General features: G+C 42.2%; 1 protein-coding gene across 1 annotated transcript in view; it reads right to left on the reverse strand.

The window, feature by feature from the left end:
* Positions 1-25,726, reverse strand: part of PCSK7 (proprotein convertase subtilisin/kexin type 7) — a 147,694-nt gene that overhangs the window by 16,648 nt on the left and 105,320 nt on the right. Inside the window, exon 12 of the mRNA XM_082274129.1 lies at positions 481-637. Within this exon, the coding sequence (XP_082130255.1) occupies positions 481-637 (157 nt within the window). The remainder of the gene's footprint in view (positions 1-480; positions 638-25,726) is intronic.

The following is a 25,726-nucleotide window of genomic DNA, read 5'->3' on the forward strand; positions in this document are numbered from 1 at the left end:
GGTTCACACCACAATTTCGGTGTTCTGGATGCTTTTCTGCTTGCACGTTTTGATGCGTTCCGGTGCTTTTAAATGTTTTTCCCCCTCTTTATTTTCTTTATCTAAATTAAGACATGCGTTCTGGTGCATTTGTGATTTCGTTTTGCAGTGTGCCAGATTCATTCCATAGGGAAAAAATACAGCATGTTCTACTTTTGTTGACTGCACTGGAACACACTGTACTGGTATGAACTAGATGCCATTGGAATTCATGTGTTTTTGATGCTGAATAACAAACGCACTGGACTGCATCTGGTGTAAACCCGGCCTAAATAAAAGAGCAGATATGGTAAGGTAAAACCTAATAAAATGTAAAACTGAATGTACCTGAAATATCTTGGGTTGACGTGCACACAAATATATTTTTAGATTTAAATGTAAAGCCAGATAACCTGAGATGTGATCATTCAGCAGGAAATGCATCTCATTCATAACACCTACTTGTCCATCTTTCTCGTGGCTCCAATGAGGGATGACACCCCACTGGGACAAAAGAGTTGTATCTGCAAGTTCCCACGTCGTGGGTGTGTGATAGTCACCATCACTGCTACATGCTCCAAGGTCCTCATTCCAGAGAGCAGGAGGTCAGAAGCAGTCACTAGAAACAGATAAAGAAGCATGTCATATAGAAAGAAGAATAATGCATGGGTTGTTCATCTGATGGTTATAAAATAGAGTAAGGGAAAATGGAATTTGATATGAGCAAAATCAATGGACTATAAAAAGTTATAACGCAGATGAAGATACAAAATTGAATCAAGTAGAGGACAGGAAAATAAGGTCTAACTTTCTATTTTTTTGGCATTTTCCAACTTTTTCATGGTAAAATTAGTTTTTTTTTTTTTTTTTTTTACAGTTTAGACAGTATATAAATAGTGGCTGGGCAAGAAAAAAAATGAATACAGGACTCTTTGTTTCGCAGTGTAGCAGAGAATTAAAGTGCACTTATTTGTATTACACCTATAATAGCAGTTTTAATTAGCTGGGCACCTTTAGCTGCACGAACTGACAGAAGGTTGCCTGTAGTTGAAGTCTTTCACAACTGTAAAGTCATCATAGCTAGTCTTCTGTGCAGAGCTTCTTTGTTTAGTACGGCAACATTTGTAGGTTTTTGAGCATCAACAGCTTCTTTAAGCTTTTGCCAAAGCATTCCAACTGTATTCAGGTCAGGTCTTTAATATTTATTATTGCGCAAACTTGAATTTAAATACTTCCTTCCCACATACCATGGGTATGGCATCCCTCAATGACAGAGCTCTCGGTGAGCAAAGGTATCGGTGTCACTAATCTTCCTTGCATTCTATATTTTGCAATCTTTCTTGTTTAGTTGTTGGTGTAAATTAGTCAGTCAGTTGAAGCAGTATTTAACTCAAAAACAAACATTTATTATATTGCAGCTTGCCAATTCTTAGATGTAATTTAATCTGATGATCCAGCCAGTAAGTTCGTTTTTCAACAGAAAAGCTCCCTTGCAGTTACAGGGATGAGACAGACAATTTAACACTAGCAGTGGTGCTTGAAATGATCAGCTTTTTTATGTATGGAAAACCTTTATCCAAAAAAAATAAAATAATGGTTTACTTTAAACGATTTTAAAAGTATTAGCTGGAGTTTGGCTTCAATTTGTTACTCTTTTTACTGCTAGTACATCTAATACTCCCCTCCCCCAGGCTTATAGTGCTGCTGTCCAAAGGTGCCCCTGTGCTCATTCATCTAGAGTGGGGACACTTTAATACAGGAGGTATGTTATTGGCCAGATCCCAACGTGAAAACAAAAAGGGGAAAACAGCCTGAAAAAATAAAAATAATGCAGCCACTACATCTAATGAATGATAAGCGGCAATATATTATATTTTTAGTTTTAGGTTTATTACCGCTTTAATGCAATTCCCTGGATGCTAATCTGGTTTTCTCTTCCAGCGTCCTTATGATTTGAGGACCACAGTTTTCAAAGTCTATTTAAGTATGGCGTCCTATAAACAGCTCAATGAAAGTGATGCTCCCGTTTTCAAATGGGATTTACTAAACGGGTGGAAGCATGTTTACATTGTAAAAGCCAGACTTTAACAGGAGAAGTTGAAAGCAAACTGAAAAAGCTATGGTTGCCTATATCCCTGGATATACTGAAAATTGATTCCCTGTAGATTTTGTAAATTTTCCCACTTACAAAAGAGATTAAGGGTCTATCATTGTTATCATAGGTGTATTTTAAACGATAGAGACAGAATATCAACCAAAAATCCAGACGAAACACATTAATTGAGTTGCAGTTTAATGAGTAAAATGGATATTTGATCCACTACCAAACAACAATAATTATGGCTCCCACAGACTAGCTACAGTATATACTCATGTGGTACACAGATCAGTCCTGTCACTTTAAGAAGGTGCCCCTGACAACTCGTTCTATGTATAAAAGACATCTGTCCACGGAATCTCTTTCTTCTATTCATACCTCACCATCATGGGCAAGATCAAAGAACTGTCAAAGGATGTCGGGGACAAGATTGTGGACCTGCACAAGGCTGGAATGTGCTACAAGACCATCAGCAAGAAGCGTGGTGAGGAGACAACTGTTGGATTGATTATTCGCAAATGGAAGAAATACAAAGTAACCATCAATCGCCCTCGGTCTGGAGCTCCATGCAAGGCTTCGCCTCATGGGGTAAGGATGATCATGAGAAAAGTGACGGATCAGCCCAGAACTACACGGGAGGAGCTTGTGAATGATCTCAAGGCAGTTGGGACCACAGTAACCAAACAAACCATTGGTAACACAATATGCTGTCATGGATTGAAATCCTGCAGCGGCCAAAGGTCCTCCTTCTCAAGGAAGGCACATGTACAGGCCCATCTGAAGTTTCCCAATGAACATCTAAATATTTCAGAAAAGGATTGGGAGAAAGTGCTGTGGTCAAATGAGACCAAAATTAAGCTTTTTGGCATTAACTCAACTCAATGTGTTTGAAGGAAGAAAAATGCAGACTATGACCCCAAGAACACCATCCCTACAGTCAGACACGGAGGTGGAAACGTTATGCTTTGGACTGTTTCTCTGCTAAAGATGCAGGCCAACTTTGAGGGGTCATGTATTGTAAAATCTTGGCTGAGGACCTTCTTCCCTCAGCCAGAACACTGAAGACGGGTCGTGGACTGAAGATGGGTTCTAGCATGACAATGACCCATAACATACCGCCAAGGCAACAAAGGAGTGGCTCAAGAAGAAGCATATTAAGGTCATGGAGTGGCCTAGCCAGTCTCCAGACCTTAAAATGTTACTAAACACAGGACACTGCTTTCACTATATCTGGTCTCCCACAGTACACAGAACATGCGAAACACCTTTTCCCATCAGCAGTATTATGATTTCTATCAGGTTCTGGTGAAGCTTGTAGGAGGAGTTTTCATACTGCACTGAGCTGTTCTATGAGGCTGCAGGGCTCCTGATTCTCTGTCTGGACAGTAATGATTGATCCTGTGCTGATCACATGCACTCTCCTAAGAAAAAAAAAAAAAAAACTTTTCTAGCAATACACATCCATCAAGGCATGTACAGCTCCAAGGGCTCTGTCTTATCCGGACATGTTTTGGAGTCAGTGAAAGAGGAGGATCTTTGCATACAAAATCAAGCAGCCTTTTTACACAATGCAGAAGATTAACCCCTTAGATTCCACAATGAGTATGACTAGCACGTTTAACTGCATATGCAGACTGATTTTACTGCTGTGGGTTTAGTAACACTTTAATCCTGAAAATTTATGGAGGGAGCTGAAACTTCAGGTTGCCAAGTGACAGCCAAGAAATCTTAAGAATTTAGAGAAGATCTGTAAAGAAGAATGGACCAAAATCCCTGAGATGTGTGCAAACCTGGTAACCAACTACACTCTTACCTCTGTGCTTGCCAACAAGGGTTTCTCCCCCAAGTATTAAATTATGTTTTACTTGGGGATCAAATACTTATTTTACTCACTATATACACCTATGATAAAAATTATAGACCCTTTATTTCTTTGTAAGTGGGAAAAACTTACAAAATCTGCAGGGGATCAAATAATTGTTTTCCCAACTGTATGTGCGACTCGACTAATAGTGTGATGTAACCGCTGGTCATCCACCTGAGACTCGCACACTCTATTTTTTTTTTCTTCAACTGAACAAAAAAAAATAAACTGACAGCTCAGGTCGACACCGCTGAACTAACTAAGTGATGTTAGTACAGCAATTAACCCAGCTGTTCTACTGTGCTCTGACAGGGGGGACGGCCCCACACCAGATCACTCCAGTCAGCGCTCTTATCCATTGGCTGAGCGCGTTGATCAGGAGCTGTTTGGCAGACCTTTTTCAGTTCTGTTGTAATGGCTGCCGTACACATGGGCTGAATGTTGGCCAGTTTCTATTGAATCTTAAGCTCTGCATGATTAAATTTTAGTTCCATATGTGAAAAGTTTACACCTTAGTGTATAGAATACAAATCTATCCTGGTCTTTGTGCCAGAAGTTGGTGCAAGGTAGTCATTAAACCTTTCATTTGGTCTGAAGCAAGCTGGCAGATCGGAAGGTAACTTGGGTGCTCAGTACATGTGCATCCTGAGCAGCCAAAACAACTGTCGATGCACTTGGGTATTGCAAGCTTTGGATTACGCAAAATGTTTTCACTATTATTATCACAGCGGTGGATTCAGATTTTGATTTATTTGGGACTGTCATTTACACTTTATTTCTTGTCTATTTGGATAGAATGGTCACATGCACTCTACCAAGAAAAAAAAAAAAACTCTCTAGCAATACACACCAAACTGTGCACATGCAACCCGACTCCAAAGGCTTTCTTATCCGGACATATTCTGGAGTCGGTGGAAGTAGAGAAGGATCTGTACATACAGAATCATGCAGCCTTTCTACACAATGCAGAGGATAACCCCTTATGTTCAACAGTGAGTATAATAAGCTTGCTTTACTGCATATACAGACTGATTTTACGGTTGTGGATTTAGGAACACTTTGAATTTGCGTGCGGCCGTAAAATGGCGACAAACGTCAGTACCCCATATTTTCTATAGGCAACGCTTTAAAAGCCCCCTATGGGTCACCAGTTAGGGAGGAGGTCGTGTGATAGAATTAATTACATGCAACCATGTGCGACGATTTGTAACATGTGTATCACAATAGACGTTTTCATGTTTGTACGCGCGTATATCAGGAAGTGGGGGGAGAATCAACATATTTTTGGAGGGGGGTTCTTGAGTTTATCTTTACATTTTTTACAATAAAGAAAAAAACAACTTTTTCTTTCATCACATAAGGGACAAAAAGCCTATGTGATGATTTTTTGGGTGACAGGCTCTCTTTAAAAAAACATCCGTGCTCTAAAAAATCCTGCATGTCTCCACTGTGCACATCGCACTGCATCAAATTCTTTCCTAGCCTTGATGTCCAGTGAAACTGTCAACGGATACCAGAAGTGACATCATACACGTCGCTTCCTGGTCTGGAATAAGATAGGGAGGAAAGCGGATGTGTGTCACTTTACTGGGGTGTGGAAGCATACGGGTGGCAACGCAGCCGTCCGAATACTTCCATCTGACAAGTAAACCCTGTTGCTTGCCTAAACTGACTTGCCTGGTACTGCATGTCCCGGGCATTAGGCAATATGAATTGTGCATCCCTGCATAGGATACATTTTGGGAAGAAGCTTAGGAGTGAATGCTCTTTCAGGACTGGACAAGTCCACAAAGTGCACACTATCTATGCACATGTTGACAAAGTCTTTTTGTTTTTAGATCAATTCTAAAAAGCTTGTGGCAAGAAACATTACAGACAAAATGGCATAGGTTACCACAACAAAATGAATAACTCCCAGTTCCTCTACCTAAAAAAACGTATTGTGTACTATGTACTGCGGATTGTATTATTAAAAGACAGGAACCGGTGTAACATATAGGGAAACACTGTATTACCTTATGACGCTGGGCTCACTATTGATCCAGGCTGCTGTGGGCATACCTCCTAAAGGGGTCTTCGGGGTCTGGAAATCAAATGAACCATGGCCCTGGACTTGAAAAGCACTGGGTGCTAAGGTGATCGCCTAATGCAGGATCCAGAGCATGAGGCAAACATTACAGGACAGGGTCAAAGTACAGTTTCCAAGGTACACACCAAGGGTAACTGATCCAAAAATTTCTAGATAGCCCGGGGCAATAAGCAGTTGGATCTTGATAGAAGTTTCAGAGAAAAGAAAGTGAATGGTTAAAAAAAAAAAAATCTCCAAAGGAGAGAAGGTCCATCACCTAAGGACACTAGCAAAAAACCAGAGCTGGAGTCTCATGGAGTACTTTCAAGCATTTCTGCCAGCATCCAATATTGTCTATGACAAGTCCTGTGTCCTTTACTGTACAATTGAGATATACTAACATTCTGAAAGACAGGTAACAAAAAAAGAGTTAAAAAAAATATAAATTAAAAAAAAAAAAAAAAAGAGAAAAGATTTGAGGGACCAATTGGTCTTTTTTCTGCCACCACTCTTCTAAGCTTCAAAATACTTGCATAGGCTGCTTTAGCGTATCTAATCCCAAAAACTGAATTGAAATATATTGCAGTTTACAAATCCTTAGATGGGATGGCTGCATTATTTTATTTTTTTATTTTTTTATTTTTTAGATTAGGCCTAATATATATGCCAGTAACCTAGAAAAAAAACTTCCTGTGTTGCAAACTAGAGGTGTTCTAAACACTTTTCAAGTACAGATGATCCCTAGAAATATTATTTTCTTTATAATGCTTTTCCAGGTGGTTTCCAGCCTAAAATCCAATAAAAATCATCTACTACAACAGCAGTTTCATTTTTGGTAAGAAACTTTCTAAAACTTTTGAACTCCCCTAAAATACTACAAATCTAAGACTCTTAGTTTGCTTAGGAACATAAGACATCCATGACTTAGAAGCAGTGTTAATTTTGTCGCCTAAAACATTTTCGTCGACTAAATTAACACAATTTTAGTCAACTAAAATAAGACTAAAACTAAAACAATTCAGGTGACTAAAATACGACTAAAACTAAAAAGGCATTTTAGTCATAAGACTATAACTAAAACTAAATAAAAAATTGACATCATCAAAATTAACACTCCTCTGCTGGCCATTTCTATATCGGCAACACAATTCCATCCAGAGCATGTAATAATAGCACATTAAAGTTTAAACATGTATTGCACCACCGCATACGCATAAGTAAGGAGCATCTACTAAGCTGCTGAAAATAAACAATTAAGTAAAAGGCTTTTTTTATATTTTTCCCTAATATTTAATGTTAGTAATATATTCAGGTAATATGTGCAATGACATTACAGCCAATGGAGTTTACAGCAGTGTTAATTTCGTCAACGAAAACGTTTTCGTCACCGGCATTTTTCAACTGACGAAAACGAGACGCAAAGTATAGCACATTTTCTTCAAATGACGACAACTATGACGAAAATCAAATCCGTTTTCGTTAACTAACGAAAACTAAACGAGAATGTGAGGCAGGGACGTTTACCCAACTTCCGGTTTTCACGGAGCTCCGCCTGTGTGGCGTCTGGCGTGGCGTGCCCCGTGACGTCCGACGTGAGGAGTGGACTACTAATAGAGAGTCGACTTGAGACCAGTCACCTGACCTTACCAGAGCACTGCAGCACTACAGCCAGACGCGCCAGGCCCGACTCATCACACGGCACTGGCACCCGGCCACCACCACATCCAGAGCAGAGCACCCACAACAGCCAGGCCAGCTATTACTGCCTCCCTGAGTCCCCTCAGACCACTCACCAGTCACCACTGGCATCCAATTCCGCTATCCATTCAGACCTGTGTGCGTGCATATAGGCCACTGAGACCCGCCCGGCCCATCCTGTTCAACAACTTCAGTTCAGAGTCATACCAGAGACCACCCTTAAACCTGAGACCACCATCCAGCACTCAAAGCAGCACTGTGTGCACTCACTGCACTGACTGCAGGCAGCAACATTACGGGCCTCCTCTCTGACCTGACCATGACCATTTAGATGACTAAAATTAGTTTTAGTCGACTAAAATTTAGGACGTTTTAGTCTACTAAAATGTACTGGAGTTTTAGTCGACTAAATACGACTAAAACTAAAACACTTGCAGAAGACTAAAATGGGACTAAAACGCCATTTAAGTCCTAAGACTAAGACTAAAACTAAATTGAAATTTGCTGCCAAAATTAACACTGCTTAGAAGAGAAAAGGTAAGAAACTGCAATAGATTGACAAAGGGCATATAATTAACCTGGAGGGGACTGGTTATTTACCCTTAAAGTTTAAATAAATGTTGTCTCTTCCAATTTAGACCCCGTTCACACTGGGGCGACTTGTCAGGCGACCTGGTCGCCTGACAAGTTGATGTGGGTCGCCTGCCATAGAGTAGCACAGGACCCGTTCTAATAGGAGCGACACAAGTCGCTCCGACTTAGAAAAAGGGTCCTGTACTACTTTGGGGCGACCTGGAGCGACCTGCATTGACTTCAATGATATGAAGTCCGTGCATGCCGCTCCAAGGTCGCGGTGCGAGCTGTGCATCGCGACTTCACAGGTCACCCCGGCAAGTCGGGTCGCGCCTATGTGAACCTAATGTCAAAGTATAGGAAGTTAGAGTAGACTTTGTCTCCATACTGTTTAGCTTCCTGACCAATTCCTGGTAATGTTAACCTAAATCCAAATGTTCACTTAAAATAGGCTAACATTATTGTGGGATAAAATGTGACAAAGTATGAAGTACTCAACTTTGCTAGTGAAAAAGCTGATCTGGGATTTATCTTGTGACACTAATGTAAAAAGTAATCTCCATTTTCAGTCCGATGATCTTGTTTATAGGGTTGTTTTCGAGTTTCTATGGAAGTTTAACTAAACTTAGTTTCTATTAATATTATTATTATACAAGATTTACCATATATGCCGGCGTATAAGGCGACTGGGCGTATAAGCCGACCCCCTAATTAAAATGGTTATGACTTACCAGTACCTAAAATCCTCATCATGTTCATTATCTGACATCAGAAGTTCATCATTGACATCTTGTGATACATTTGTAAGACAGTCATCATATGGATCTAATTCCAAATCAGATGGTGTGGCTTCAGCTACCCCTTCATCTTGCCACAAGTAGTCGTCCTCCATACCATCCAATGACTTTGATATGCCACACTCCCTGAAAGATTTGATTACTGTTTCTGCATCAATGTCATTCCAGGCTACACAAGACATCCATCTGTGGAGCACGCATGTTTCCTCCTTTTGTGAATGACTTTTCACGCTAACCATCCACTCATTCTTCTGTTCTCGAATGCGATCTTTAAAAGCTTGTTTAGGCACACATCCAGTGGCTGTACCAATGATGTCAATCCTGCAGAAATAACTGCCACATCTGTGTTTATTCTTGCCATCCTTTTTTTTTTGTAAAAACAAAAGTAAATACACGGTGGCGCAAGCAGATAGAATTACACTAAATGGTAGTCCATGGGGTAGCCATGTAGGCTATCCTAATAGTCTTTGATGTGGCACAAGCAGCAGTCCATGGACTCAGGGCCAGCCTAGTGCGGAGCGGAAGCAATCTCCAAACATGCAAGATACAAAAGAGAGAAAACAGATGCCCCTGAGTACAGACTGTAACATTTAATGAGCAAGGTACATTAAAAACTTACATCAAAGTAAGTGAATGTAGGTGAATGGGTCCTCCGGCATTCATGTACGGTATGGGGCCACCGGTGATGGACAGTAATCCTGTGTTCTTCCGGTTCCTGTCCCGCAGGAAGTGGAGTGGTGAGTCTGGAGTCAGACTGAGGCTAGGACCACAGGGTGAGCCGCACTTGCCGTCCAAAGATCTTCCGGCGTGATGACGACGCGTTTCGGAGCATGCGCACTGCAGTGGAATACCAGCATGCGCTACGTTTTCAAGTTAGATGTAGGGAATGAAATAGGACCAATATATACGCTCAGGAATAGTGACATCTAGTGGAGGAAACAGCGAAACGCCTCTCGCAGTTAAGTGACACAATTCCATGTAATGGACATGTGCACACTAACCCCATCTATAGGTCTACATAATCAAAAGCATCAAAACAGTACAATCTAGGTAAGTCAGACTGGATTAGACATTAGATAATAATAATAATAATAATAATATTGAAAAAAAAGGGGGGGGGGTGAAGACATTTTTATTTTAAAGCATTACATATTTTGTTTTCTTTTTTATCTAATGCTTTATTTACATTGTAGGGGAGAGATGTGGGGTCTTAATGATCCCAGATCTCTCCATAAAGATGACCTGTCACTGTTTATTATTTCCCTTGTTATAACAAGGGATGTTTACAATTTTTTAAAAAGATAATGTAAAAAAAATAAATAAATAATTTTATAGCGCCCCCCCCCCCCCCGGTTCCCCTGTGCTCGCAGGCGCTTGTGAACGCATACATGGGTCATGCCCACATATGTAAATGATGTTTAAACCACATGTAAGGTAGCGGCACAAACGTCAGAGTGAGAACAATAATTCTAGCACTAGATCTCCTCTAACTCTAAACCGGTAACCCGTTAAAATTTTTAAAACTTTGCCTTTGGAGATTTTTAAGTTCCGTAGTTTCCTGCCAACCTACAGGCGTGCACAATTTTGGAGCATGACATGTTGGATATCTATTTACTTGGCGTAATACCATCATTCATATTTTACAAAAAAAAAATTGGGTTATATATTGTTTTTTTTATTCTTTAGGCTGCATTCACACTTGAGCGTAGCGTTTTTTTACCGCGATTTTACCGCGATTTTTACAGCGATTTTACCGCGATTTTTTCAGGCGTTTTTCATTGACATCTATCAAAAACGCTGGTAATCAGCCCAAAAAGAAGCTCATGTACTTTTTTCAGCTACAGGCGTTTTGCAAAACGCTCAGATGTGAACAGGGGCCATTTAAATGAATGGGGTTTTACTTGTTGGGCGTTTTGGAAGCATTTCTTTTGAGCGTTTTTGAAAATGAAAACGCCCAGGTGTGAATGGAGCCTTAAAGTGCATTTTTTTTTTTATTGTGTTTGAAAAACCTCTGCGCAAATACCGTGTGACATAAAAACTTGCAACAATCACCATTTTATTCTCTAGGTTCCCTGCTAAAAAATAATAATGTTTGGGTGTTCTAAGTAATTTTCCAGCAAAAAAAAACACAGATTTTTATATTTTTGAAAGTATCAGAATATAGCACCATCAATTTACTCTCTTCACATATACAGTGGGGAAAATAACGAATTGATCCCCTGCAGATTTTGTAAGTTTGCCCAAGGAAGGAAGGGTCTCTATAATGTTTATCATAGGTGTATTTTAAATGATAGAGACAGAATATCAACCAAAAGTCCAGACAAAACACATAAAACAAATGCTATAAATTAGGTTGCAGTACAGTGTGTAAAATAAGTATTTGATCCCCAAGTAAAACATGACTTAGAACTTGCTGGAGAAACCCTTGCTGGAGGTAAGACGTTTCTTCTAGTTAGTGACCAGGTTTGCACACATCTCAGGAGGGATTTTGGTCCACTCTTCTTTACAGATCTTCTCTTAATCCTTAAGGTTTCTTGGCTGTCTCTTGGCAACTCTAAGTTTCAAATCCCTCCATAACTTTTTTTTTATAGGATTAAAGTTCTGGTGACTAAGTGGGCCACTCCATGATCTCAATGTGCTTCTTCTTGAGCCACTCAGCCAGTACCTTTAGTATAGCCCCAAAGCATTATATTTTCACCTCTGTGCTTGACTGTAGGGATGGTGTTCTTTGGGTCATAGTCAGCATTTTTGTTCCTCCAAACACAGCGAGTTGAGTTAATGCCAAAGAGCTAAATTTTGGTCTCATCTGGCCACAGCACTTTCCCCCATTCCTTTCTTGAATCATTTAGATGTTACATAGTTACATAGTAGGTGAGGTTGAATAAAGACAATAGTCCATCCAGTTCAACCTGTGTAGGTGTGTGTGGCTGTAATCATCTCACATACCCCTGAATGTTCTGATCCTTGAGATGTAAGTCTAAGAGTCTTTTGAAAGCCACCATACTACCCGCAGAAACCACTTCTTGTGGTAGAGAATTCCACAATCTTGTAGCCCTAACAGTAAAGAACCCCCCACGTTGCCTGAGGTTAAAACGCTTCTCCTCTAATTGCATTGTATGCCCTCGAGTCCTCATGCAATCCCTTCGAATGAACAGCTTTTTTTCTAAGCTGGGATCCCCATTAAGATATTTATAAATTGCTATCATGTCCCCCCTCAGACGTCTCTTCTCCAGGGAGAATAAATCGAGCGATTGTAGACGCTCCTCATAGTTAAGGTCCTCCAATCCCCTTATTAGTTTAGTTGCCCTTCTCTGGACTCTCTCCAGCTCCAACACATCCCTCCTGAGGACTGGCGACCAGAACTGGACAGAATACTCCAGATGCGGTCGGACCAGAGTTTTATAAAGTGGAAGGATTATAGTCTTATCTCTGGAATACATCCCTTTCTTTATGCATGCTAATATTCTGCTGGCTTTGGCAGCTGCCGCTTGACATTGCATGCTGTTGCCTAATCTATCATCAACCAAGACTCCCAGATCTTTCTCCATTTTTGATTCCCCCAAGGGTTCCCCTCCTAATGTGTATTGTGCTTTTATGTTTTTAGTCCCCAAGTGCAAAACCTTACACTTCTCCACGTTAAACCTCATTTGCCATGTCGTTGCCCACTCTGTAATTTTGTCCAGGTCATTCTGTAGGATATCTGCTTCATGCTGTGCAGTTATTGCTCTGGCCAATTTTGTGTCATCTGCAAAAACTGATATCGAACTACTGATCCCTACCTCAATGTTGTTTATGAATAAATTGAACAAGGTTGGTCCCAGGACTGAGCCCTGGGGCACCCCGCTTACCACCTCAGACCAGTCTGAGTATGCGCTGTTTATTACCACTTGTTCATTGGCAAACTTCAGATGGGTCTGTACATGTTACATAGTTAGTGAGGTTGAAAGAAGACATCAGTCAATCCAGTTCAACCTATGATGTGTGTGTGTTTGCTGTTAACCGTACATTGTATACCCCTGTATGTTGTGGTCTTTAAGGTGCCTATCTAATAGTTTTTTGAAACTATCGATGCTACCTGCTGATACGACTGTTTGCGGAAGAGAATTTCACATCCTTACTGCTCTGACAGTAAAGAACCCCCTACGTACTTTAAGGTTAAACCGCCTTTCCTCTAGTTTTAGTGAGTGGCCACGTGTCTTATTGTATTTCCTTTCTCTGAATAGTTTGTTCCTTATGCTAGGGTCGCCAGTACAGTATTTGTACATGGATATCATATCCCCCCTCAAGCGTCTCTTCTCCAGAGAGAATAGGTTCAGTGCTTGTAGTCTTTCCTCATAGCTGATGTCCTCCATTCCCCTAATTATTTTTGTTGCCCTTCTCTGGAATTTCTCCAGTTCCAGCACATCCTTCTTGGGGACCAGTGCCCAGAACTGGACAGCATACTCCAGATGTGGCCGGACCAGAGTCTTGTAGAGTGGGAGAATAATCTCTTTATTTCTGGAGTGAATCCCCTTTTTTATGCATCCCAGTATTCTGTTGGCTTTGCTTGCAGCGGTTTGGCATTGCATGCCACTGCCAAGCTTGTTGTCCACTAGGACCCCCAGGTCCTTTTCCATTTTAGATTCCCTTCCAGAGGTTCCCCCCCTAGTGAGTAGCTTGCTTTCTGGTTTCTGGCACCCAAGTGCATTACTTTACATTTTTCAACATTAAACCTCATCTGCCATGTAGTTGCCCACCCCATTATTTTGTTCAGGTCCGCTTGTAAGGTTTCCACATCCTGCATAGAAGATATTGGCATGCTTAGTTTAGTATCATCCGCAAATACTGAGATTGTACTAGATATCCCCTCCTCTAGATCATTTATGAATAAATTAAACAAGATTGGCCCCAGGACAGAACCCCGGGGGACCCCACTTTCCACACCCCCCAATCCGAGTACTCCCCAATAATCACCACCCTTTGCACTCTCCCCTGGAGCCAGTTCTCTATCCAGATACTCACCTTATGGTCCATACCTACCTTCCTTAGTTTGTACAGTAAGCGTTTGTGGGGAACGGTGTCAAAGGCCTTTGCAAAGTCCAGATACATGTGCCTTCTTAACTACTTCAATACAGTGCACTTTCACCCCCTTCCTGCCCAGGGCACTGATGATCAGTGCCCTGATTACCTTTTCTAGGTTCCCCTTTGAGGAGGAGCCGCTGATCGGCTCTCCTCGCCACACACTCTGACAGTGTGAGGCGAGGCGATAAACGGCACTTCCTCATTTACATGTGACCGGCTGTGATTGGACACAGCCGATCACATGGGTAAAGAGCCAAGTCTTTGGCTCTTTACCAAGATTAGGGTTGCACCGTGTCCTAGCAACACGGCATGGCCACGATTGCTGCACTGCGTGCCCCCGCGGGCGCGCAAGAGAGGCTGTTCTGGTGCGCCATCATACGACCGCGTCCCAGAACAATAGCCACACCAGTCACCCGTCATTTGACGGTGGGCAGGCGGGAAGTGGTTAGGGGAAGGGAGACTTATTGTGTTTGGAGGAAGAAAAATGTGGACTATGACCCTAAGAACACCATTCCTACATGGAGGTGGAAACAATTATGCTTTGGGGCGGTTTCTCTGCTAAAGGTACAGACCGACTTTGCCACATTGAGGGGCCAATGGAGGCCCGTGTAGTGTAAAATCTTGGATGAGATCCATCTTCCCTCAGCCAGAACACTAAAGATGGGTCTTTAAAGCATGACAATGACCAAAAACATACCGCCAGGGTAACAAAGGAGTGGCTCAACAAGAAGCACATTAAGGTCATGGAGTGGCCTAGCCAGGCTCCAGACCAAATCCTATAGAAGATTTATAGCTGAAACTTCGAGTTGCCAAGCAACAGCCAAGAAACCTTCAGGATTTAGAGAAAGTCTGTAAAGAAGAGTGGACCAAAATCCCTCCTGAGATGTCTGCAAACCTGGTAACCGACTACAAGAAATGTCATACCTCTCTTACCAACAAGGGTTTCTCCACCAAGTACTAAGTCATGTTTTGTTTGGGGATCAAATACTTATTTTACTCACTTAACTGCAATCAATTTATAACATTTGTATCAAGTGTATTTTCTGGATTTTTGGTGAATGTTCTGTCTATTATTTAATATACACCTATGATTAAAAAAATATAGATTCTTAATTTCTTTGCAAGCAGGCAAACTTACAAAAGTTGCAGGGGATCAAATAATATTTTCCCCACTGTATATTGTACATTCACATCAGTCCCTGCCCTCAAAGAACTTACAATCTAAGGTCCGTAGCTAACATTCATACATATGTTGCGGCAAATTTAGACAGGAGCCGATTAACCTACCAGCATGTCTTTGGAGTGTGGGAAGAAACAGGAGTACCTGGAGGAGGAGGAGTAGTACCCATGCAGTCACAGGGAGAACATGCAAACTCCAGGCAGGTAGTGCCATGTTTGGGATTGAAACCGACGACACGAGTGCTGCTAGGCAGAACTGCTAACCAGTTAGCCACTGAGCCACACCTAAAAAAACTGCTTGAAACAATATTTAGACAGTGTAAACACCACATTAGCACCCCCCTCATCTGCCCTGTTTATATGATCCCCTGTTTAACCTTTACCTCTCATTTCTTCTTATATTAGCATTCTCCTATCGTTACGTTTTCTATTCACCTTCATTCTACTCAGTTGCTTTACCTCCTCCTTTTCCCATTACTGTCTTCTGCGCTCTCACATTTTACAGTCCAGATCAGAAGCAGTAAACATTGCCTAAAAAGGACAGGGAAAGAAATCTTGAATTCAGCTTGGCAGATGCCCAAGCTGGATGTGCCAACAGCACCACACTTGAATTCAGCAGAGGAACAGCACAATAAAAAAAACTCACATATGGGTTCATTTGCAGGCTCCAGTAAGGTTTGGAAACTGTCCTATGCATGTCAACACTCATTACATAAATTAGGGAGAGGTGATGTCTAGAAAGAAAACATGATGTATAATCACTCTCTGATTTATGTAATGTGTTAAATATACATTCCAAGCTTACCGTCTTTTCAACAAATAGATAAACTTGGCTGCACAGCCTAGCTCTTATTATGGGCTGTTTCTTAATGTTGAAAGAACATTAAAAGAAATCCTTCTATGTCATACTGTAATCTAAGAAGCCTTAGTTCTTCACGTTTACCTATCTTATTATTTATTTATTTTTGGTGAAAGGCATAAGGTTGTTGTTTAAAATATTTCAGCTTACAATCTAAAATATTTAGCTTGACCTTTAAAATACCATTTAGATAGAACTATTCTGTATCAGCCTAGTGCCCATCTGTTTTGTTCCTAACAGAACACTGTATTCCTGAAAGTTTTTTTTTGCCCAATTTTATTACAGTCAACAGTTTAACCACTTTACCACCGGAGGATTTTGCTGTCTTACGTCCAGGCCACTTTTTGCGATTCGGCGATGTGCGACTTTAACTGAAAATTGCGCGGTCGTGCGACGCTGTAACCAAACGAAATTTACGTCCTTTTTTTCCCACAGAGCTTTCTTTTGGTGGTATTTGATCACCTGTGCGATTTTTACTTTTTGCGCTATAAACAAAAAAAGAGCGTTTATTTTGAAAAAATAATAATATTTTTCACATTTTTTTATATGAAATTCCCCCCAAAAAAATGTAAAAATCTAAATTTTTTTAAATTTTTGGCCAATTTGTTTTCTGCTACCTATGTTTGGTAAAAAAAATCACGATAAGCGTATTTTGATTGGTTTGCGCAAAAGTTATTGCATTTACTAACTAAGGGAAAGATTTGTCATTTTTGGTGTTTTTTTTTTTAACGCGTAATGGCGGCGATCTGCGTTTTTTTGCGGGACTGCGACATTGCGGCGGACAGATCGGACCCTTGACTGACATTTTTGACACTTTTGGGGGTACCAGTGACATTACTGCAGTAACCAGTGCTATATATATGCACTGTTACTGTAAAAATGACACTGGCAGGGAAGGGGTTCATTTTATTGGAGAGGGAGGGGGTTAATGTATGCCTGGTGCTTACTAACGTGTGGGGGGGGAGGTGACTGTGTGACACAGGGACAGATCGCAGGTTCAGCTATGCTGAACCCTGCTATCTGTCCCTGCCTGTCACTTAGGAGATCCGCCCGCTCTGTTTACACAAGCGGGCGGATCTCCTCACTCGATTCCCCGACGATCGGGGAAGAGTGGCGGCGATCTGAACTTTTCTGAACTTTTAGTGCGGATTCACATTGGTGCGATGCGGGAACCCTGCAAATCCACTGCAGGTTCCTTCATCGCACCCGACTCGCAGGCAGTAAACACTGCCATATGCAAACTGCTGGGAGTGTCAATACAAAGTTAAGGACACCACCAGATTAGTTTGCATATCGCAGTGTGAACTATCAATTCAGACAGGAATCGGATCACACCCATGCGATCCGATTCTGGTGAAGATCCAAAAAATGGTTCTGCATGACTTTGGTCTGAATGCGATGCGCATTCAGCCACACAACCTGTATGGCTGAATTTGCATCGCAAAGACCTCGCATGTGATTTGCATAGCAGTGCGGATCGAATCACATGCGATGTCTTCCATCGCACCAGTGTAAACCAACACTTTGAGCCCCTACCTTGAATACTTAACAATTCTTGTTATGGTAAGGCAGTCTGAATGATTCATAAACACAGGAGCATTTTTTTTTCTTACATAAAAGACTGCAGCTACCTTTGTTATGGAGTCCCTAAAGTCTATGTACCACCAAAGAATGGAGCTAAAAGTAATAATTCTATCCAGCATTCGATCCAACTAGTCAGCACAGAGAATATCATTAAAACCGGTTTAAAAAAAAAAACTTTAAAAAAACACGATCACAGTTGCTTATATTTACATACTGCATTTGGAAGCCAAACCACCATACAGCTTTTGTAAAATGTGTTCTTACACCAATCTATAGAAGCACCAACGCTGGGACAAATATAGCAATGAATAAACTGAGAGAAACATCACAACCATGGTATGTAAAAGTGCTTTTTTTTTTTTCTTAGATCAATTTCTTTTTGCCCCACTTCTGTTTTCCTTTGGCAGCTGAAGTGCAAAATCTTCAGACAAAACAATCAGGTTGACATGTTTTGTCAGTGGGGCAAACCCAAGGACTTTAACCTAGAAGTCAGGTTCCTGATTTTAAGCAAACACTCCTGAAACTGGGACTCTACATGTATTATTGTGGACAAGAAAGATCCAACAAAATCCTAACAGTTTATCATGCCCTCCACATCTGATTTCCGAACATAACTCCATCTTTGGGTTCCTTCCTGAGTTAACTTTCCTCACTCTAGCATCCATTAGTTCAGGGGTCTGCAAAATTTCTAAACATAGGGCCAGTTTACTGTCCTTCAGACTTTATGGGGGCTGGACTGTGGCCAGTGGGAGTAGAAAATGCCCAAGCGTCAGTAGAAGTAAACAATGCCCCATCATGTTTTAGTGGAAGGAATAGTGCCCTATTGTTGATATTGGGGGGGGGGGGAGGCATAGCACCCCATCTTTGGTGTCAGTGGGAGAAATAGTGCCCTATTGTTGATATTGGTGGGAGAAATAGCACCCTATTCTTGGTGTCAGTGGGAAGAATAATGCCCTATCCTTGGTATCAGTGGGAAGAATAGTGCCCTATCCTTGGTATCAGTGGGAGTAATAGTGCCCCCATCCTTGATGTTAGTTGTGGATGGAACAGTGCCCCAAGGGCTAGATAGAAGCAAGCAAACGGCCACATCCAGCCCCAGGGCCACAGTTTGGGTAGCACTGCTCTAATTAAAGAACCACGACCATTGGATCCCTTATAAAACCAGTTCCTCTTTACTTTTGTTATGGGTATATCCACACATAGTAGCTGTACCCTATTTTTGTGCAGGATGTGTGTGGACTGGTCTTATGAGATGTAGAATGTCAGAGAATTGGTGAATGTAAAAACATACGAGCCAGTATTTCGGGATTTAATACTGACTGGTCTAATTTTTGGATAGGCTGAAATATTAAAAGGTTAATTTCAGGACAAGTCATGTAAGTTTCACAAAGAGACTTTTTTCTCAAACTGTTGGGGGTCTGTAAACAAGCCTGCTTACAGAACTGGGGATAGAAACAATGGTTTATGACACAGGTGTCAAACACAAGGCCCCGGGCCGAATCCGGCCCTCCAGGTCATTTCATGTGGCCCTTGCACCTCTCCCTCATCTCTGCCCCCACCTTGTCTCAGCAGACGGCAGCAGAGAGGACAGAACTTCTCTGGCAAATCCTGTGCTTCCCCCTGCAGCTGTAGAGAGGACCACCCCCCCCCCAACTCAGCAGTTGGCAGCAGAGAGGAGGACACAACTCCTCCTACAGATCCTGCACCCCTCTGTGCAGCCCTAGCACCCCCTCCTCTCCGCCTCCACTGGTCTCAGCATTCAGCTGACTCCAGCCCTCCTCCAGACCCTGCAGTTGCTGCTTCCCAGCTCTGCCTCCAGCTTCTTCCCAACAGCAGCACATGGTAAAGGGGATACACTGTGATGTAAGGGGGGGGGGGGGGTTCTTGACTTCTGATAGTGGTGGGCTACAGATAGACCTGGCCCTCTGAGGGCGACCACAATACTGATGCGGCCCACAATGAAATTGAGTTTGACACCCCTGGTTTATGATATACTCACACACTTGTGATAATAAACAAACTGACCGATGTTTACACAAATGTGGAATGTAAAGGTGCTATGTATGTTCAGGTAGACTTGTGGACACAAATGATGAGCAAGGCTTGCTATACAGTGATCAACCACTGTTTCAGCTCTGAGAAAGTCAAACACAGAAAGAACGGTTTTATTTTTCTTGTAACAACCAGCTCAAAGCATTCATATTCATTTCACAAACTCTATACTGCAAATTAACAGGATCCTGTGTGAGATATTTATATTATATATATATATATATATATATATATATATATATATATATATATATATATATATATATATATATATACAGTGGGTACGGAAAGTATTCAGACCCCCTTAAATTTTTCACTCTTTGTTATATTGCAGCCATTTGCTAAAATCATTTAGGTTCATTCTTCTTCCTCATGAATGTACACATAGCACCCCATACTGACAGAAAAACACAGAATTGTTGACATTGTTGCAGATTTATTAAAAAAGAAAAACTGAAATATCACATGGTCCTAAGTATTCAGACCCTTTGCTGTGACACTCATATATTTAACTCCGGTGCTTTCCATTTCTTCTGATCATCCTTGAGATGGTTCTACACCTTCATTTGAGTCCAGCTGTGTTTGATTATACTGATTGGACTTGATTAGGAAAGCCACACACCTGTCTATATAAGACCTTCCAGATCACAATGCATGTCAGAGCAAATGAGAATCATGAGGTCAAAGGAACTGCCTGAAGAGCTCAGAGACAGAATTGTGGCAAGGCACAGATCTGGCCAAGGTTACAAAAAGATTTCTGCTGCACTTAAGGTTCCTAAGAGCACAGTGGCCTCCATAATCCTCAAATGGAAGACGTTTGGGACGACCAGAACCCTTCCTAGAGCTGGCCGTCCGGCCAAACTGAGCTATCGGGGGAGAAGAGCCTTGGTGAGAGAGGTAAAGAAGAACCCAAAGATCACTGTGGCTGAGCTCCAGAGATGCAGTCAGGAGATGGGAGAAAGTTGTAGAAAGTCAACCATCACTGCAGCCCTCCACCAGTCGGGGCTTTATGGCAGAGTGGCCCGACGGAAGCCTCTCCTCAGTGTAAGACACATGAAAGCCCTCATGGAGTTTGCTAAAAAACACCTGAAGGACTCCAAGATGGTGAGAAATAAGATTCTCTGGTCTGATGAGACCAAAATAGAACTTTTTGGCCTTAATTCTAAGCGGTATGTGTGGAGAAAACCAGGCACTGTTCATCACCTGTCCAATACAGTCCCAACAGTGAAGCATGGTGGTGGCAGCATCATGCTGTGGGGGTGTTTTTCAGCTGCAGGGACATGAAGACTGGTTGCAATCGAGGGAAAGATGAATGCGGCCAAGTACAGGGATATCCTGGACAAAAACCTTCTCCAGAGTGCTCTGGACCTCAGACTGGGCCGAAGGTTTACCTTCCAACAAGACAATGACCCTAAGCACACAGCTAAAATAACGAAGGAGTGGCTTCACAACAACTCCGTGACTGTTCTTGAATGGCCCAGCCAGAGCCCTGACTTAAACCCAATTGAGCATCTCTGGAGAGACCTAAAAATGGCTGTCCACCAACGTTTACCATCCAACCTGACAGAACTGGAGAGGATCTGCAAGGAGGAATGGCAGAGGATCCCCAAATCCAGGTGTGAAAGACTTGTTGCATCTTTCCCAAAAAGACTCCTGGCTGTATTAGATCAAAAGGGGGCTTCTACTAAATACTGAGCAAAGGGTCTGAATACTTAGGACCATGTGATATTTCAGTTTTTCTTTTTTAATAAATCTGCAACAATGTCAACAATTCTGTGTTTTTCTGTCAGTATGGGGTGCTATGTGTACATTCATGAGGAAGAAGAATGAACTTAAATGATTTTAGCAAATGGCTGCAATATAACAAAGAGTGAAAAATTTAAGGGGGTCTGAATACTTTCCGTACCCACTGTATATATATATATATATATATATATATATATATATATATATATTACAAACCAATGGATTATAAGAGCCGGTTCACATAGGGGAGACCCGACTTGCCGGGCGACCTGTGAAGTCACGGTGCATTGCGCGCACCGCGACCTCGGAGCGGCATGCACGGACTTCATATCATTGAAGTCAATGCAGGTCGCCCCAAAGTAGTTCAGGACCCTTTTTCTAAGTCGGAGCGACTTGTGTCGCTCCTATTAGAATGGGTCCTGTGCTAATCTATGGCAGGCGACCCACGGCGACTTGTCAGGCGACCAAGGCTCTAAAAGTATTTTACCTGACAAAATTGCTACAAAAATTCTTACTGTAAAATATTGCTGCACCAGAAATGTGTGTTCATACATTGGCAATTACCAGATCTCCTAAATATTATAAACATCACATGGCCATACCTGTTATAGTGAGAAATGAAATGCTCCTATAACAAATTATTTTACACGATTAATTTAGAAAAGACATTCCTTGACCTAGGGTAACATCTAGTGGAAAAAGATGGCAATGCTTAAACAAATAGTATTATGTGAAGGGTCCGCGAGCGGGGATGGGGGGGCCAACAAGGAGTCAGAGGATTGTTCTGCTGAATGACCCAGAGCCCATCTAGTGGTGTGGTTGGAAGAATCACCCTTTGAGGGGATGAACCCATGCTATTCATTATTAACCATCTGATAAAAGGCATGACTTGCTTATAAGAGCACGGGATCACTTCAACAACACAGGAGGTTACTCATGGGAGAGTTTTAATTGCACCTTTACCTTATCCATCTGGTAAGGAGACAGCCTGAGAGGTGGTGGGATTCACACATATGTCTTATGGACATTCACCGTTTTATTTGGAACCACATTTATTCACTATTGATTTGAAGATTTGTTATATATACACTTTGGACATTTGTGGACTTACTGTATGTTTGGTTTCAGTGTCACTGTGCATAATTGTCATTTTTATTTTGAATCACAACACCATAGCACTTATTTGTGTTTATATACACGAAAGTCACTGTTATTTATTTAGCGCACCAGATCATCATTTAATGCTTAAACAAAAATCGAGTTGATGGTTAGACCATCCCACCAATGATAAACAAGTTTCCACCTTCTGGGCAAGGTTTAGCAAAATTTTTATGAGTTTATTGTTCAGAACTGAATATACATAGTTACATAGTAGTTGAGGTTGAATAAAGACAACAGTCCATCGAGTTCAACCTGTGTAGGTGTGTCTGGACAAATTAATTTCCCATATCCCTGAATGTTTTGATCTTGAAGATGTATGTCCAAGAGTCCTTTAAAAGTAGCCATACTCTCCGCAGTTACCACACTTATGCCCCGTACACACGTACCGATTGTCGGCCGAACGATCGGCCGTCTTTTGTCCAGGGCTGTCGTGTCTGTTGAAAACTGCAAAAGACTGCACACGAATTTTGTCGGCCAACAACAGCCGACTGCAGAAGTGATGTCATGTGATGGTTAACTTTCCTTGTCTTTTTTCTTTTCTGAGCATGCCCAGTCTTGCAAATCTGCTGTCTGTCGGCCGAAATCTGTACTGACTGACGCACAATCGGCCGTTCTGTTGTCGGCGTACAAAAATTTTAATGCCTGCATGACAGATTATTTTCGGCCAAAAGTGCGCTGTCGGCTGTTGGAAGCATCATACTAACAAGCCTACAATCGGCCGATCGTCGTCGGCCGAATATTTACGTCCGACAATCGGTACGTGTGTACGAGGCATTAGTGGAAGAGAGTTCCACAATCTTATTGACCTTACTGTAAAAAACCCCTTCTGTAGCCTGAGGTTAAACCGCTTCTCCTCTAGTCGCATTGTATGGCCTCGTGTCCTCATATTCCTTGCGACTGAATAGTTTTTTTTCTATGCTGAGATCACTGTTGAGGTATTTGTAAATTGCTATCATGTCCCCTCTCAGGCGTTTCTTCTCTAGGGAGAATAAATCAAGCGCTTGTAAACTCTCCTCATAATCTAACTAGTTTAGTTGCCCTTCTTTGGACTCTTTCCAGTTCCAGCACATCCTTTCTGAGGATTGGTGACCAGAACTGGACAGAATACTCCAGATGTGGCCAGACCAGAGTTTTATAAAGTGGTAGGATTATAGTTTTATCTCTGCAGTGTATCCCCTTCCTTATGCATGCAAATATTCTGCAGGCTTTGGCTGATGCTATTGCTTAGTCTATCTTCTACTAAGACTCCCAGATCTTTCTCCATTCTTGATTCCCCCAGAGGTTCCCATCCTAACGCGTATTTTGCGCTTATGTTTTTAGTCCCCAGTGCAATACCTTACACTTCTCCACATTAAACCTCATTTGCCACGTAGTTGCCCACTCTGTTATTTTGTTCAGGTCATTCTGTAAGATTTCTGCATCATTATGTGAAGTTATTGTCCTGCTTAACCACATTACCACCGGAGGATTTTCCTGCTTTATGTCCAGGCATCGCTTCGTGGACCCACTTATCTTGCACCAAGGAGGTCCACGGGTCCGAATACCAGCGAAGACGTACCCCCACCCCAGTCACAAGTGAGCCTTGTCTGCGGGTCCGGAGAACCCTGCTTTGGACTTGCCAGACCAAGTTCACTCGGATCCTCCCGAAGAGGCCTTGAAAGGCTTTGAACCCTTGCCAGCTGACCCTGAGGGATGTAAAAAACGGAATTTTTGTAAAATCTTACCTGTAAAATTCCTTTCTCTGAGTCCTCCGACAGTCGCCGCCTCTTCATATTCGTCACATATGGGGTATTAGACTTTTCTCCGAAGGAGTAGCTAGGAAACAGAATATGTTAACATTAAAGCTTTTAACATATCCCACCCTCAAGGGGTGGTCCCCTCAGTCAATACCCTCCTACTTCCTGCAACCATATCTCAGTTTTAGTGGAATAGCAGTAGAGTATACAACCAAACCCCAAAAGAGGGGCGGGGGCGGCGACTGTCGGAGGACTCAGAGAAAGGAATTTTACAGGTAAGATTTTACAAAAATTCCGTTTTCTCTTACGTCCTCCGACAGTCGCCGCCTCTTCATATTCGTCACATATGGGGACGTCCCAAAGCAGTGCAAACATGAGGGGTGGGAAACGCATCCGCGCTGAAAAGGCAACGCAGTCTCCGCATCAAAGAAAGGAACCTTACCAAAGGAAGGAAACCAGCTGGGCAACAGGAAAAAACAAGTGCTCAACAGGAGCAACAACCCAGGAAAAGACAAATAACCATGGGATAAAAAACCTATCCCAACAGCCAGAGGTCCCCAACAAGGGACCCTAGGGAATTGCCGCACTAAGAACCTTGCGGCCAAAGGAAGCATCCGCCGATGCCTGAACATCTACTTTGTAGAATTTTGTGAAAGTGTGTACGGTCGACCAAGTCGCCGCCTTACACACCTGGGCTACAGAAGCCCCATGACGACAGGCCCAAGACGTACTCAGAGATCTAGTAGAGTGCGCCTTCACAGGCACAGGGGGAACCTTCCCCTGCAAGACATAGGCCTGTTCAATGGTCTGCCTGATCCATTTGGCGATGGTAGAGGCCGACGCCGCCATGCCCTTCCGAGGACCCTCTGGAAGAACAACCAAGGAATCCGTCTTTCGAAAAGACTCAGTCGATTTAAGGTAAACCCTTATCGCCCGAACAACATCCAGAGAATGTAATCTCACCTCCTTCGGATGTTTAGGCTTCGCGCACAGCGAAGGCAAGACAATATCCTCATTAAGATGGAATTCCGAAACTCTTTTCGGAAGAAAAGAAGGATTAGGTCGCAAGACCACCTTATCCAAATGAACAACCAGATACGGAGACTTGCAGGACAAAGCTGCCAGCTCAGACACTCTGCGAGCCGAAGTGATCGCCACCAAAAAGGCGACCTTTTTGGACAACAAAGACAACGAGATCTCCCTGATCTGTTCAAAAGGAGCACGTTGCAACA

Source organism: Pelophylax lessonae, assembly GCF_965119305.1.
Source record: "Pelophylax lessonae genome assembly, chromosome: 12".
Taxonomy (NCBI): Eukaryota; Metazoa; Chordata; class Amphibia; order Anura; family Ranidae; genus Pelophylax; species Pelophylax lessonae.